The sequence below is a fragment of the Aquarana catesbeiana genome, linkage group LG04 (genome assembly GCF_042186555.1).
Source record: "Aquarana catesbeiana isolate 2022-GZ linkage group LG04, ASM4218655v1, whole genome shotgun sequence".
In the NCBI taxonomy this organism is placed as follows: domain Eukaryota; kingdom Metazoa; phylum Chordata; class Amphibia; order Anura; family Ranidae; genus Aquarana; species Aquarana catesbeiana.
In genome coordinates this window covers 623601991-623619578 of record NC_133327.1, presented here as the reverse complement: position 1 = coordinate 623619578, position 17588 = coordinate 623601991, and the positions used below count along the sequence as shown (strand labels likewise).

General features: G+C 43.8%; 1 protein-coding gene across 1 annotated transcript in view; it reads left to right on the top strand.

Annotated features, from left to right (window-relative positions):
• The window catches only part of CNIH3 (cornichon family AMPA receptor auxiliary protein 3), a 270624-nt gene that overhangs the window by 215016 nt on the left and 38020 nt on the right, over nt 1–17588 (top strand). Inside the window, exon 3 of the mRNA XM_073629177.1 lies at nt 2559–2606. Coding sequence (XP_073485278.1) covers nt 2559–2606 — 48 coding nt within the window. The remainder of the gene's footprint in view (nt 1–2558; nt 2607–17588) is intronic.

Below are 17588 nucleotides of genomic sequence, written 5' to 3'. Positions count from 1 at the left end.
GCCGTGACCCCTTGATAAAATTTCCCAAGTTGTGGGGACCCCAACAGTAAAATTATTTTCGTTGGTCATTTCATTGCTGTAATTTTGCGACTATTATGAATCGAAATATAAATATCTGATATGCAGGATGTATTTTTATTCCTACAAATTTAACATCTTAAAGCGTAGTGATTAATCACAAAAACAATCTGTAATATACAGCGCAAAATATTTATTTAACATATAAGTTACAAATGAATAAAATGCCCCACTGAGAGACAGGGTAAGTGCCGGGCAGACGGCGGGCGGGCGGCGGGCACAGTGGGAGCATTGATATGGCACAGGGGCAGCATTTGTTGGTACAGTGGGAGCATTTGATATGGCACAGTGACTGTTTGATGGGCACAGTGGCTGTGTTTGATGGCACAGTGGCGGCAATTGATGGGCACAGTGGTTGCATTTGATGGCACAATGGCAACAATTGATGGGCACAGTGGCGGCGCTTGATGGCACAGTGGTGGCATTTGATGGCACAGTGGCGGCGTTTGATGGCACAGTGGCAGCGTTTGATGGCACAGTGGCGGCAAGTGATGGGCACAGTGGCGGCAAGTGATGGGCACAGTGGCGGCAAGTGATGGCACAGTGGCGGCAAGTGATGGCACAGTGGCTGCGTTTGATAGCACAGTAGCGGCAATTGATGGGTACAGTGGCTGCGTTTGATGGGCACAGTGGCAGCAATTGATGGGCACAGTGGCGGCGTTTGATGGCACAGTGGCGGCGTTTGATGGCACAGTGGCGGCGTTTGATGGGCACAGTGGCGGCGTTTGATGGGCACAGTGGCGGCGTTTGATGACACAGTGGCGGCATTTGATGGCACAGTGGCGACAATTGATGTACAAAAATGCTATCTCTGACTTACCAAATCACTGGTGTTCCATCAGAATCAGCAAGCCGTCTGTGTTAACCGGAAAATACGTTTCGTCGCCGCCATCTTGTTAGACTCGTCCGCAGCTTGCCGACTTCTAAGTGTAGCCTCACTGCGGACAAGAGTACCAAGATGGTGCTGACGGAACGTCACTTCTGTGCGGTGTCTCCTCTCCAGGAAGTGACATCTCGCTGGCCGAGACGGACAGACTCCGGCGTAACACAGTAACTTTGGGTCCGTCTCGGCCAGCATTCGCGACCCCCCTGGCAAATCGACAATCGACCCCCCCAGGGGGTCACGACGCCCAGGTTGAGAACCGCTGCTCTAGGCGATCTCCTGGGACACGTGACAGGCCCCAGGAGTCCCAGGAGATCGCCTGTCCACTCCGGGAGCACAGCACGCCTCGCACATGCGCCATGCGTGCCCGGCTGTGAAGCCCAAAGCTGTCACCGCTGGGTGCCCAGAGTGGCAATGGAGGCGCCGGCGGAGAGGAGGGGGAGAGGAGCGACGCTCCGTTCGGCCGCATCGCTGGACCGTGGAACAGGTAAGTGTCTGTTTATTAAAAGTCAGCAACTACACTTTTTTGTAGCTGCTGACTTTTAATAAACATAAAAAGCCTGGAACTCCGCTTTAAAACTCTGTAGTGTAATAATGCTTGTACTAAACAAAAAAGCTGCACATACAACGGCAGGATACACAATTCATAGCATGCAAAGTATAACAAAATACGCCTACAATGTACAAACTATCTACCATTCCCAACAAATAAGCATGTACAATGTATGGGATAGGCATAAGTATAGTAATAAGCTACTTAACTTGGATCCTTCTTTATGATGGAATCTTCTCATTGCTTCTTGCTCAGAGTCCAGGACAAAACATCTGTTTCCTCTGAAGTGTCAAAACAACTCTTACCTCTCTCAGTCTTCCAGAACAACTCTGTCTTTGTCTGACCACATGGCTTGTTCAAAGTCTTACTTATCCCCCCCCCCCCCCATATCCTGATACACCATATTCTGTAAGGAGCTTCACAAACTAACCGAACAGGTTTGTTAGCGAATCAATAGGGGAGGCTTAGCTTCTAAAACAGCACATGGCCTTAAAAATCTAACTATTCACATATCTAAGCTATGAATCGATCAACTTTGGTACAACCAGCCTGTCAGATTTTACATGCAATTATTGCTTGCGACTGTTATAGCCGCTAGCACTGATCACTGTGTTCTTCCGGAAAGAACAGCTCCCCCCCGCCGGGAGAACGCAATAGCTGTGCGGGAGGGATGTTGATGGGGGAATCAAGTGATTTTCTTTCCTGCAGCCAAAGATATATGCTCTATCTATGGCTGGCCTTAGACTGGCTTTTTGGTGACTAGAGGCATATCGTTCCACTTAGTACTTTTATCAAGTGCGCTGATATGGTCTTTCACAGTATCAGCAAAGAAAAGCAGATAGGAATCCGCAATAATGTTTCCCAAAATTCTTGCACTGCACCTTGCTGGCCTGAAAGGGATTGTATTTAATCAACAAAACAATAGTTTCACTTTAATAAGCCTTGTTAGCATTAACTCAGAATTGGTGGAGTCAAACTGCTCTTGTAAAATATCTCTAGGTGTGTTTTTCTATGCACCTTTAACACTTTCTAATTTCTTCACAGAGGGAACGACTTCGAAATATTGAGAGAATCTGCTTCCTCTTGAGAAAGGTGGGTATATACAGGGCCATCTTTAGAAATCATGAAGCCCTGTACAGCTTATTCGAAGTGCGGAAGCACCTCCCTGCACTCTCAGTTTGTATTTATTTTAGGTCATCATTTTAGACAATGTTTTATATTATTCCTTTTTACATAGTTGGTAAGGTTAAAGTGATTGAAAGTCTTGCTAATAAAATAACAAACATGTTATACTTACCTCCTCTGTGCAGTTGGTTTTGCACAGAGCAGACCGGATCCTCCTCTTCTTGGGTCCCTCTTTGCTGCTCCTGACCCCTCGCTCCTGTTGAGTGCCCCTCAGCCAGCAGCTTTCTATGGGGGCATCCAAGCCGAGTCAGTGCTTCGTGTATCCATCCAGACACAGAACCCTGACCTGGCCTTGTCCCCTTTTTCCCCTGATTGGCTGACTGACTTTGAATGACAGCCCCGGGAGCCAATGGCACCGCTGCTGTGTCTCAGCCAGTCAGGAGGAGTGTCCCGGACAGCTTAGACATTCGTGGACATCGCTGGAGAGAGAAGGAGCTCAGGTAGGTAATTAGGGGGATACTGGGGAGGCTGCTACACACAGAAGGTTTTTTATGTTAATGCACAGAATGCATTAAGATAAAAAAAACCTTCTGCCTTTACAACTCCTTTAAATATAGAGATACATCCATACAGTTCAACCTATATGTATGTTTGTATGTCGCTATGAATTTCCATACCCCTGTAAATTATGATCGCTGAGGAACACATCTAATAGTTTAATGATTTTATCTACACTCTCCGCTGACATGACTAACTGTGGAAGGGCTTTCTGCATCTTTACCACTTTAACAGTACATTACGCATTTTAGGATTGAACAGTTTCTCATCCAACTTAATTTTGTGGCCATGTGTCTTCTTCAGAGACATTAAAAGATTATTCCACTTTAAAAAAATAAAAATAATAAATGCACATTTTTTGCAGATAAAGCCGCAAAGGCTTTATGGAATTGAAAATTCTAAATTGGATTTAGATCTGGACTTTCACTGGACCATTCTAACACATGAATATGCTTTGATCTAAACCGTTCCATTGTAGCTCTGGCTGTATGTTTAGGGTCGTTGTAATGCTGGAAGGTGAACCCCCCCCCCCCAGTCTCAAGTCTTTCGCAGACTCTAAAGCCACGTACACATGAGCGGAATGTCTGACAGAAAATGTCAAACGGAATCTTTTCATCGTCTATTGCGATCGTGTGTATGCCTCATCTGACTTTTTTTTCAAAAATTCTGGCGGACCTAGAAATGGAACATGTTCTAAATATTTCCGCCGGAACCAATTTCTGTCGGGAAAACCGCTCGCCTGTATGCTGTTCCGACGGACCAAAAACGATGCATACTTCCTTTTTCTAACCCCGTGGTACGTGTTGTACGTCACCGTGTTCTGGATGGTTGGACTTTGGTGTGACTGTGTGTATGCAAGAGCGCTTGAGCGGAATTCCGTCGGAGACACCTTCCGAGTTTATTCCGACGGCAAAACCGGTCGTGTGTTTGTGGCATAACAGGTTTTCTTCTAAGATTGCCCTGTATTTGGCTCCATCAATCTTCCCATCAACTCTGAACAGCTTCCCTGTCCCTGCTGAATAAAAACATCCCCAGCCTTTTTATTGGTGGTGATGGTGTGTTCTGGGTGATGTGCAGTGTTATGCAGTGTACACACGGGCGGACTTTTCGACCAGACTGGTCCAACGGAATGAATCCGTCGGACAATCCGACCATGTGTGGGCTTCATGGGACCTGCAGCGGACTTTTTCAGTTGAAAATCAGATGGACTTTAGATTTGGAACATGTTTCAAATCTGTCCGCCAGACCCAGTTCTTATCGAGAAATCCGCTTGTCTGTATGCTAGTCCGACGGACGAAAACCAACGCTAGGGCAGCTATTGGCTACTGACTATGAACTTCCTTATTTTAGTCCGGTTGTACGTCATCACATACGAATCCGTCTGACTTTGGTGTGATCGTGTGTAGCCAAATCCGTTCATTCAGAAAGACCGTCGGACCTTTGATGCTGAAAAGTCCGCCCGTGTGTGCACGGCATTAGTTTTTCGCCTTACTTATTGTTTTGCTTTTAGGCCAAAAAATTCAATTTTGGTCCCATCTGACCAGAGCACCTTCTTCCACATGTTTGCTGTGTACTTATTTGTAAAAACATTTTTGAAAACCATTTATCATTTTCTTCCACTTCACAATTATGTGCCACTTTGTGTTGGTCAATTACATAAAATCCCAATAAAATATATTTATGTTTTTGGTTGTAACATGACAAAATGTGGAAAATTTCAAGAGCTATGATTACTTTTTCAAGGCACTGTATAACCACTTAAGGACCGAGCCTCTTTTTGAGATTTGTTGTTTACAAGTTAAAAAAATTTTTTTTTGCTAGAAAATTACTTAGAACCCCCAAACATTATACATTTTTTTTCTAACACCATAGAGAATAAAATGGTGGTTGTTGCAATACTTTCTGTCACACCGTATTTGCGCAGCGGTCTTACAAGCACACTTTTTTGGGAAAAAAACACTTTTTTGAATTAAAAAATAAGACAACAGCAAAGTTAGCCCAATTTTTTTATATACTGCGAAGATAATGTTACCCCGAGTAAATTGATACCCAACATGTCACGCTTCAAAATTGTGCCCGCTTGTGGAATGGCGACAAACCCTTAAAAATCTCCATAGGCAACGTTTAAAAAATTCTACAGGTTGCATGTTTTGAGCTACAGAGGAGGTCTATGGCTAGAATTATTGCTCTCGCTCTACTGATCGCAGCGATAACTCACACACATGTGTGGTTTGAACACCTTTTTCATATGCGGCCGCTACTCGCGTTTGCTTTCGCTTCTGCACACGAGCTCGGCGGGATGTGGCACGCTTAAAAAAAAAAAAAATTTCTTATTTATTTTACCTTTTATTTATTATTTTTACACTGTTCTTTTTTAGAAAAAAGTTGTCACTTTTATTCCTATTACAAGGAATGTAAACATCCCTTGTAATAGAAAAAAAGCATGACAGGACCTCTCAAATACGAGATTTGGGGTCAAAAAGACCTCAGATCTCATATTTTCACTAAAATGCAATTTAAAAAAATAAATTAAAAAAATTGGCAATATCACTGATTCAGACAGCTGGCTCTTCAACTCTAGTCCACCCCAGTTTTACAGAATGCTTATCCAAAGGACAACTTTCCACATGTTGCAGAGAGACTGTAAGGTGAGGTTCACAGGCCAACATAACCTAACTGTAATGCCCCGTACACACGGTCGGACTTTGTTTGGACATTCCGACAACAAAATCCTAGGATTTTTTCCTACGGATGTTGGCTCAAACTTGTCTTGCATACACACGGTCACACAAAGTTGTCGGAAAATCCGATCGTTCTAAACGCGGTGACGTAAAACACGTACGTCGGGACTATAAACGGGGCAGTGGCCAATAGCTTTCATCTCTTTATTTATTCTGAGCATGCGTGGCACATTGTGCGTCGGATTTGTGTACACACGATCGGAATTTCCGAAAACGGATTTTGTTGTCGGAAAATTTTATATCCTGCTCTCAAACTTTGTGTTTCGGAAAATCCAATGGAAAATGTGTGATGGAGCCCACACACGGTCGGAATTTCCGACAACAAGGTCCTATCACACATTTTCCGTCGGAAAATCCGACCCTGTGTACGGGGCATAATAGTTTGTAGCAATAGGAGGCCAAGCTGCTATCTCTTGGTGCTGTCCACAGAGGCCTGCCAGCTAGGGCTGACCCTTTTTTAGGAGCAGGGAGGAAGAGAGTGGTAAATAAATAAGTCCAGGTTAAAACCTAATCTAAAGGCTCCCTGCAATGTCACCCCCTACATCAGGGCTTCAAATCATCATGAAGTTATTGATTCAATTGGCAGGACCGTACAGGATAAACTCATCCTGTAAACTCAATTAAATCCATAACTTTTATGTACTCCTTTTATATCCGTAATCCAGATTTGATTCCCTTTGCCAAATCCTAATGAAGGGGGTCCCTTAGAACCACTCAAAACATATTACAAGATTATTGGATTTTGTGGACACAAAATTATTTTCATAACCTGATTGCCTGTTTGGTGCTTTTTTCTTCCTACATCCCATATCTGATTCAGGACCAATCAGGGACTGTTTTGTGTTCAAGAGCTGTCCTAACTAATTCCTTGGAATCCAGCTTTTTAAGTAGATTTGGACCAACATAAAGTTACCCCAAACTATTGGTACCCTGGCATTGGTGTGTGCAGCCTATTGTATTAGGGTGTGCATCCCTGAGCACAAACACACATGCGTGTATATCAGCAGAGCAGTGTTAGTAGAGTAAAGATTGGTGTCAACAGGGCAGTGGACGGTGTCTGTAGTTTTTATTTTTATAATTTTTTACAATATTATTTTTTATTACTTTTTTACAGTTTTTTAGGAGCCCTGTTATGGGGCTTTGGTGAAATATCAAGAGTCTAAACAGACCCCTAATGTCTCACTTTTGAGACAGAAAAAGAAACTGAGGACAGAGATTCCCAGTCCCTTTCTCTGCAGCCTGCAGTAAACATAGTTTACTATGATTCAGTTAAGAATGAAGACAAGAGCAATCGGTACAGATCACTCAGTGTGTTTATTCAAGAAAGGGAAGGGGCCGGTTAATGAAATATTTATCAACCCCTTCCCTACTCCTGAGAGGAGAGGAGGGAATCTGGCAGCACTGCAGGGGGGGAGATAGGAAGTAGGGGGAATCTGCATTGCACAGGGTGATTAGGGTGTGCCCAGTCACACCCGGCACACCCTGTGCGCACACCTATGTACCCTGGTTGCTTATGGTATATATTAGAGAGAGAGAACATGCTACAAATAAACACCTATAATAATTCCTAAAATCAAATGTTCATCATTGCCTCCCAGAGGGTAGAGGGTATTTTGACCACATGCACTTGGGTTGAGCATAGGTGAAAGGTGGGGCAGTAACTACTTAATACAGAAATAATTTCAGTCCTTGTGGTCACCCTCTCTGAGCCAAAGCACTCATATGACCAGGTGGCACTGAGAGGACAAAACTCTGTACAGAAAAAGAAAGGGTTTCAAGCAGCCAGTTGTTTTCGATAGCTTCTTCTTCAAAAAAGTTGAGTTTTCTTTTTCATGTGGAGTGCCCCTTTTTAATTTTTTACATAAGCAGAATAAAACAGTAGAAATAGATTTTATTGTGTTCATCAATTACATCCGCGAAGTACAAAGTGTCCTCGGAGAGCTGCGGTATTTAAAAAGCCACGAGGACCCAAAGCAATCTTGCATATTCTATCATTCATAACAATAGGGCACAGTAGGAGAGCCGCACGAGGGGCTTCCAGCTCCACCATGGAAACAATGGCTGGAAATTATCCCAGAAAACCCGATTTCCTCCTTGTTACTGTAATGAGAACCTAGGCAAATTTAGAAAACGCTGAGTGCTGCCTGTGCCACAGCTATATTTCAATTTTAAGTAGACGGCATGTTCAGAATCATGTAAAAAAGACAGGCTTTTAGGTATTAAAGAGCACCAGAGGGTTCGTAGTAAACACACTGGGGCTCATTTATCAAAGCAAATGAACAAGAACAAGTACAACTCACTATGGTACACTTGCATTGCGGGCTCACATATGCGCACAGATGGTTGCTCATATAGTGATTGCAAACCATGAACCTATCCAGCTGATTGCACACTGATGTTTTGCTGTGAAAGCGCACAGCAGCATTGTCACCTTTTAGATAAGGTAGTTTTAAATGAAAATGTACTTTTAAATGGACTTTAAAAGAGAAGTATGGCAATCCATTATTATTTTTTTTTTTTTAAATCCTACTTACCTAGCTGGATGCAGTATCGGTCCGATGCTGCATCTGTCCCCAGCCGACTCTAACACTGAGAACCGAGCGATCGAACACCGCTGATAGCTTGGTTCTCACTGCTCCCTGAACATCTGCCCCCCCACCCCCCACACTCACTGGAGCACTGGGCTGTGGAGGGGGCAGGAGCGGCCGACTCTCTGCTGCTCGCCGGTGCCGTTCCAGACATGTGGGCAGATCCCGACTTTATTGTCTGCTGAAAACGGATCACAGGAGTCCAAAACAATCTGCAACCCTGTGATCCACAGGAAGTACAGCCAAACGAGCTTACGCTGTACTTCTCCTTTAAGTAAGAGGCAATCAAATTAAAGATCAGCTGCAGCTATCACTTTTTAAGCAGTTACAACAACAGGTTTTTTTTTTTGGAAAGAGGGTTTAAAGGCTAATCGTGGGTGCAATCTTTTGGAGGCTCCTGTGGGAAAAAAAAGAATAAATGCACATTTTTTTTCCTGTAAAAATATGTGCATTTATTATTCTTTCCTTAAAGGTAACTTAGGCTCGAAGACAGATGAATTATAGCTGACCAGTGTAAGCACCCTCAGAAGTATTACATGGTTTGCCCCAACATCTGTAACTGCTGCTTTTGTTGGGCACCTTTGCCAAAATGCATTTAAATACACGGTGAGGGCAAAATTAATGTAGTTGTGAGTGGTTTCTAAGGGTACAAGGGTCTTTAAATGGCTCCTGAGGGTTACAAAAGCTCTTTTAACCACTTCAGCCCCGGAAGATTTGGCTGCTGAATGACTGGGCCATTTTTTGAGAATCGGTACTGCGTCGCTTTAACTGACAATTGCGTGGTAGTGCGACGCTGCACCCAAACAAAATTGACATCCATTTTTTCCCACAAATAGAGCTTTCTTTTGGTGGTATTTGATCGCCTCTGCGTTTTTTATTTTTTGCGCTATAAACAAAAAAAGAGCGACAATTTTGAAAAAAACACAATATTTTGTACTTTTTGCTATAATAAATATCCCCATTGTTTTTTAAAAAAGCTAATTTTTTCTCAGTTTAGGTCAATATGTATTCTTCTACATATATTTGGTTAAAAAAAATCGCAATAAGCGTATATTGATTAGTTTGTGCAAAAATTATAGCGTCTACAAAATTGGGGATAGATTTATAGCATTTTTATTAGTTTTTTTTTTTTTTACTAGTAATGGCAGCGATCGGCGATTTTTATCGGGACTGCGACATTATGGCGGACACATCGGACACTTTTGACACATTTTTGGGACCATTGGTATTTATACAGCTATCAGTGCTATAAAAATGCACTGATTACTGTAAAAATGTCACTGGCAGGGAAGGGGTTAACACTAGGGGGCGATCAAGGGGTTAATATGTTCCCTAGCGTGTGTGTTTCTAACTGAAGGGGGAGGGGATTGACTAGAGGAAGTGACGGATCGTGGTTCCTAGCTAATAGGAACACACGATCTGTCACTCTTCTCAGAACAGGGAAGTGTGTGTTTACACACACTCATTACTGTTCTGTCTCTCATGCTCGCGATCGCTCGTGGGCAGCGGTCATCGCGACCGTCGGCCACAAGCATTGGCACCCCCACTGTGCAGCGGGCGCGCCTCCTATCCCGATCCTGCAAGCCGATGTATAGCTACGACGGTTTGCAGGATCGTGCTGACCTGCCGCATTAAAATGACGGCAGCTGGTCAGCAAGAGGTTAAACTAACCTGAACCCAATCTTGTGCCAAAAAAACAGCACCTCATTATTTTACATTATACAATATATGGAAACAAAATGAAAAGAAAAAGAAATATGTAAAGCAACAGTATACAAATAACTATTTAAAAAATGCAAAGGACACTAGGGATCTCTTCATAAATGTTTACAACCAAGATTCACACAACTTTCTCCTAGAACTCACACAACCCTCTGAAATGAAGAAACAAGTTTAGAGCAGATCACTTTTCTTTCAAGCTAATTTTGCCTAAGCAGCTCAATGAGTGTAAATCTCACAAATAAATGTGGAGAAACACTATGTTTCCAGTGGTGACAGAATGTGTGTAGAGTGCAACCACACTCACAATAAATAAAACACATATCATAAAGCAGCCCTCAAAATGTCCACTCGCCTGCTCGCATTTGGCGAGTGGAAATTAGAGAAGGGTAGGAGTGGAGCAGGGGTGGACTGGGCCAATAGTTTCCTGGCCGATCACTTCTGGCAGAAGCGGTGCGGCCTTTAGAGCAGCCTGGGGGGCAATTGCCTCCCTGCGCCCCCTGGGCCACTCTGATGCCCTGTAAAAAAAAGACCACACCGCTTCTGCCAAAAGTCCTGCCTCCTGGACCGGCTCCTGTGATAGACAGCACACTGACAGTGACCAGCGTTTCCTATCCAAGCTGTGTCACAGCAGGAGATGCCCGCTCTGTGTCATCCGGCCAGCAATCCTCCCAATTCCTTCCTGTCATCCCTGCTGCATTGCTGGGCACTGATGAGGCTGCACTTATGGCCACTGATAGGCAGCACTGATGAGGCAGCACTGATGACCACTGATGAGGTGGCACTGATGACCACTGATGAGGCAGCAATAATGGACACTGGTAAGCTGCACTGAAGAGGCTGCACTGATAAGGAAGCACTAATGGGGCTGCGCTGATGGGCAGTAATGGGGCTGCACTGATAGGCACTGATGGGCACTGTTAAGGCTGCACTGATGGGCACTGATGAGGCTGCACTGATGGGTACTAATATGCTTTATGCTAATATTGTTAAAGTTGTTGTTAATATTTATTTTTGTAACTTAATTCTGCATAAAACATTTAACAGTGTCATTTTATGAGATAATTTACGAAGATGTATTTAGGGGCAGAATTAGGGGTGGGACAGGGTAGGGGTTGGGTGGGGCAACTGCCTAGTAGCTCAGGACTTGAAATTTTAAGCCCTGTCATAAAGCATTCCACACCTCTACCTTGGATCAACAGTTGGATCTCAGGTGGAGAGCAAAATGAGAGAACTTGCTGATTTCCATGTTGGTCACAGCAAAATCAGTAATTTTCACCAAAGTCAATCCACTCATCCAAAAATGTAATTTGAATAATAAAAAAAAAAAAAAATTTCTTGCTAAGAAATTAAATGCTAAATGGTGTGTCAAAAAACCCATACACTATACTGCCATAGGAAAAGAAGTTAGCTTACCTATGGATATTTACTATTGGAATCTCCATTCCAAGCACCAACATATCAATGTGCGCAGGGTGAGGAGCACCTTGTACAGAGAGTCATACAATTTGGTGGGTTTTTAAAGATATTTTACATGTTGTGCAAAAAAATACACAATAGCTCTAATGAGCCTGACAGAAAACAAAAAAAAAAAAAAAAAGAAAGAAAAGGAAAGACATGCATAAAACAATACCAACTAATGTCTCTTGCATTCGATCACAGAGGCTGTGGTAAGGTATCGATCCAGCAAACTTTTTCAAATATTTGATTTTTCATCCAATTTTGTAGTTTAGTTAAACATTTTGCGATGTGCAGAGCCTTTGTTCCAGTTTGCACAATCCAAAAGATTCAGGCAACCATTACGCGACCTTAAGTTAAATTATTATCGATTAGACCTAAAGAAGGGGAAGCTCTAATTCTCTGAAACACCTTGGATGTATTTTCCTATGAATACTAATAAAGACTTGAACTAAACCACCAAGTTGTATGACTCTCTGTGCGAGGACCATCACACAGTACCAACAGTGACCCAAAAGTAGAACCAAAATCACTGGCGAAATAGCCACAAGGATCCATCCAGCATTATCACACACACCAAGAGACCTTTTAGGAACCAGCATCTGTCTCCTGCCAGCTCTGCAGTGAGAAAACACTGTTGATCACTCAGTTCTCCCTCTCCGCTCTGATTAGTGACTGTAAGTTCGGCTCTCTGCTCTGCCCCTCCAGCGCTCACTGGAGCGCTGGACTGTGAAGGAGACAGGAGGAGCTGGCTCAGGCTCCCAGTGGATCACTGAGAGGCTGAGCCTGGTGCCAGTCCAGGCATCTGGGTGATCTTTCCCGAGCCTGGCTGAGTGACGTCAACCAACAGCGGACTGCAGCCTTCAGAAAACGGGCCACAGGACTGCAGAACGAATTGCATTCCTGTGACCTACAGGAGAAGTACAGCCAAAATAGCGTTGTCTATACTTCTCCTTTAATCTCGTCCTGCCCACCGGCCGTCAAATGACGGCTGGGCTGCACGGCTCTTGTTCTGGGTGGACTTCATATGACTGCCCTCCAGAATGGCCGCTCTCGCGCACCCCCGGGGCACGCAGCGCGGCGATCGTAGCTGCGCCGTGATGCTAGGACACGGCGCGACCCCGATCTGTGTAAAGAGCCGCGGTTCTTTAACCATGTGATTGGCTGTGTCCAATCACAGCCGGTCATATGTAAACACGGAGATGCCGTTAATCTGCGCTCCTCGCCTCACACCGACAGAGTCTAATCATCATTCACCCCTCCTGTGTGCAGTGTAAATACAAACAGAAATAAAAAGCAGTGTGAGAAGACTGAGGGGAAGTCATCCCTTTATCAGTGTGATTACTGCCTATTCTACACACAGAACGGAAGAACTCACTGATGATTAGACTTCTGCAGCCGGTATTACCAGTGAGCCTGTGACATGTTTGATCATACCTCCTTCTTCATACTCAGGTATGTCAGATCCTCTCCATCCCGCCCTGCTCTGGCCACTAGCATCTTCTGGTCAAATGTGGTGGGCTGGGTAATCTGATTGGCTAAGGAGGTGGCGGGAGATGAAGCAACTTAGCAGTCATGCCCTCCCACTCAGAAGAGCAGCGCTATTGGCTGCCTGTTACACAGGTCTGTCCCTCTCCCTCAAGCATCTGAAAGGCGGTGGGAGGAAGAGGGGGAAAGCCACACACACAGCTCTGCAATTACTACCACCTGCCTGCCACTCCAAACTCCTTGCTGTCCGGGCCCCCCTATCAGCGGCTTTGCCGGGAGCCTGGGGGGCGACGAAGAGGAGGAAGAAGTGAGGCAAGGGTCAGCTGCGCCCCTAGGTAGAAGTGCGCCCTAGGCGGCAACCTAGTTTGCCTAGTGGGAGCACCTGCCCTGCGTGGGGGATACAGCAAACATGTGGAAGAAGCTGCTCTAGTCAGATGACACCAAAATTGAACTTTTTGACTTCAGAGCAAAACATTATGTGTGGTGGAAAACTACCACTGCACATCACCCTGAACACACCATCCCCACTGTGAAACATGGTGGTGGCAACATCATGTGCTGGGGATGCTTTTCTTCAGCCGCGACAGGAAAGCTGGTCAGAGTTGATGAGAAGATGGATGGAACCAAATACAGGGCATATTCATGTGTTAGAATGGCCCAGTCAAAGTCCAGACCTAAATCCAATTGAGAATCTGTGGCAAGACTTGAAAATTGCTGTTCACAGACGCTTTCCATCCAATCTGACAGCTTGAGCTATTTTGCAAAAGAAGAATGGGCAAAAATATCACTCTAAATGTGCAAAGCTGGTAAAGACATATCCAAAAAGACTTGCATCTGTAATTGCAGCGAAAGGTGGTTCTACAAAGTATTCACTCAGGGGGGCTGAATACAAATGCATGCCACACTTTTGACATATTTATTTGTAAAAAATTAGGAAAAACATTTATCATTTTCCTTCCACTTCACAATAATGTGCCACTTTGTGTTTGTCTATCACATAAAATCCCAATAAAATACATTTACGTTTTTGGTTGTGACATGACAAAATGTGGAAAATATCAAGGGGTATGAATACTTTTTCAAGGCATTGTACATATGCTGTAGGCTCTCCATCAGGGTGCATAGTAATTTCCATGAGGGCATGGCTTACTTGTTCATACACATTTGATTAACATATCCATAGAGCTGGCCTACTGAAGGGGAAGGATAGCAAACATACAGTATATTCTGTGTTAGTTTTTAAAGGTTTTGACGTATTTCGTAGGTGACACATTAACAGGGAAAGTGTAACAGGACAGGAGAAATACTCAGGTTGGTTTAAATGATTTGAGAGTGGTAAAACTTCCAATGCTTTCATGGTTATGCTCTGGCTTCAGTACATCATAGCCACATACGTGAATGGCGATCTAACTTCACTCTGGTTTTTCACTATCTGCATTATTATTCAGCTGTCGTGAATAAGAAAGTGCTAAAGCCATGGTAAGTTACCTGGTAGAGATGTGAGCCATGGTAAGTTACCTGGTAGAGATGTGAGCCATGGTAAGTTACCTGGTAGGGATGTCCTGTGGTGCAGCCAAGAAAATGCTTTGGCTACGCAGCTCCTGCGGCTTAAAGCGGCCACCAGCCATGGCTACAATAATATCCTGACAGATGTTTTAACTCTTGGTTTGAGTAACTGTTTTGCTGCAGTTTTTGTCGCCAGTGGAGCAACTTTCCATAATTTTTCTCCATAATAGTAAAAAGAAATACAGTAGGGGTCATGGAAGCCCCTTAATATGGACAGAGCAGGTGTGCAGATCTGGAAACTCAGCACAGAGATCCCACCAATAGAGTCCATGAGAGTCGGAAGAAGCTGTCAGTGGTTTCATTTCTTCTGCCTTTACCAAAAACTGAAATAACTGTTTTTGGAAAACTGATCCTTTAAAGGGACCTGTTAAGGCCCATTCACGTCAGTGGGCATGGATATACATAAGGCATGTGCTGTGAATGCACACCGCGATGCATTGTTGCACTGCATCACAGTACTTGCTTTTTTCTTTCATTTTATTTAAGTAAATAACACTTCAATTTAATATATGTGCCACAGGTTTTAGCATGCTGTGTTATGATAAAATGTATGCCTGAATCATTTTATTGCAACGCACACCAATTCAGTGCATTGTAGTGAACGGGTCCTATACAAAGCAAGGCTCTGTTGGTAGTGCATTGGGCAACACAGTGGTGTGGACGAACCCTTAGGATAATAATATGGCAGCTGCCATTGCTACTATATTTTTAAAGGTCTAGGGCTGTCATTATCATAAATGGGTTCATGGTCTGAGCCATATGAGCAACTATAAGTCACTGTCCCAGAACAAACATACAATGAGCAGCCCTGACTTCACTGGTTGCCTACTTGTTCCAGAGCAGAGACCTGTTCCCTGTATAACTAAGATTGCTAAGCCTTGCATAGTTGTAGATGGTAATGTTGTAGTGACAGGGCCATTTCCATGTTGCTATCTCTTCCCTATGTGTAACGAATTACCTTCTGCACACACCTGCTCTTCCTTCACAGTGCATTAATATTAATGGTTTGTCAAGCGCACTCACGCATTTTGTGGGCAGCTTGTGAAAGACGCTTTCCATTCCGGCACTTTGACAAATATATTTTCATGAATAAAACATGCACCACCAACTAGGCAGAATTAATTATACTGTGTGCTTGTAATGGAATATTAACATAACGCCTCGTGTTAACTGGATAATTGTGTTACTGTCGTGATAAGCCATAAATGCTGCATTTAAAAGTGGGATCGCAGTCAAACGTTACCTGGCTTGAAAAACTGTCAGGTATGTTCCATGAAAATGTAGTAACCAATTAGCATTCGTCTTAACCCATACAAAACTGAGAAATGTATCTTCTGTTTGTTTTTTAGAGCTGTAGTGGTCAACTCACTTTACACAAGGGGCCTCAAGTGTGGCCCCTAATTCACCAAAGGGCCACACACTATAATATTCAGTGAATGCGATTCTACAGAAAGAGACTGCAGACGTGCTGTAGGAGGGCAAAGAGAGATGGACATGCTCTACCTTCATCTTCAGAAGTCTCTAGGAGAGTAAGGTGTATCCCTTAACAGCTAGTGGCCATGTGTTCTTTTTAGCCTGACAAACCCCTGCTCTGATTGGCTGGCGGTAGCGCACCTCCACGGGCAGCCTCTTGATCACTAGACAGCGGTCAGCTCAAGCCACCCTGCCTACTCATGCCTGATTAGCTGTGGTGTTTTGGGGCTTTATTTGAGCATCAGAAGCCCAGAGCTGTTATGCCCAGATGTTATAGTGTTTACTTCTTAGCTCCAGACACATGTGCCTGTTGCCTTGCCCTGTCTTATTAACCCTTGTATATTGACTACTCTTTCTGAACACTGCCTGCCCTGACCGTTGCTTTGGATAACAGACTCTCTCTGTGAACACTGCCAGCCAGTGGCAGCCGCACCCCCTCCCCCCCGAATCTCTCAAGCTAATCATAGAACAATTTTTTTTTAATAAAAGATAATATGACTAAAATTTTTTAACATCTTAAAAGTTCAAAAATGTTAGTCATATTATCATTTATTTAAAAATAATTTGTTCTATGTGTGTGCACTGTGCAGGGTGCCGGACTAATAGGTTTCTATTAGGTCCGTAATTTTTTTACAAGCATGTGATTAGAGCCTGAGGCTCTAATTGGCTTGATTTAGGTTGTCCTTGGGGCGCAGAGCACTGTGCCCCAAACCCTCCCACTTTTGATTTTAGCAAATCAATATTCACCATCGCGTCACTTCCGGTTTCCGGCTTCTCGTTCTGGCCAATCAGGAGGCTGAAGATTTGAAACCCGAAAAGAAGACCGGGTTAACGAGGCCGCTGGGTATCAGAGGAGCCTTGACCACTGGAAGGCTCCATTTGTAGGTAAGTTTCACGACATCCTCTGTGCCCCCCCCAAAAAATTTTTAGCACCAGCCGCCACTGCTGCCAGCCCCGAATCCTCCATGAACAATCAATTACTCTTTCAGGATTCTGTCTGCCTTGAACCTTGCCTCGGATTAGGAATGACTTACCCTTTTGATCATCTGTCACAATACTTGAACTCTCTCTCGGGGGGTCCTGGTGGATGTCCAATTTTACAAATATGGTGTCCAAGTCCTAAAGGGCATCTGAGTAATTGAAGGCATATTAACCTTAAAGTGGTTCCAAAGCTAAAACATTTTTTACTTTAATACATTCCCTGTATTAATATATTTGAGATCTTTGTGGAGGCTTGTGTGGACTTTAATGCTACTACCAAAGACACCAGACTGAACCATGCTGTGACGAGTAACACTTAACACTTATCCGATCATTAGAGAGCTTTTTTAGCGCCGATGAATATATATGTAAATGTG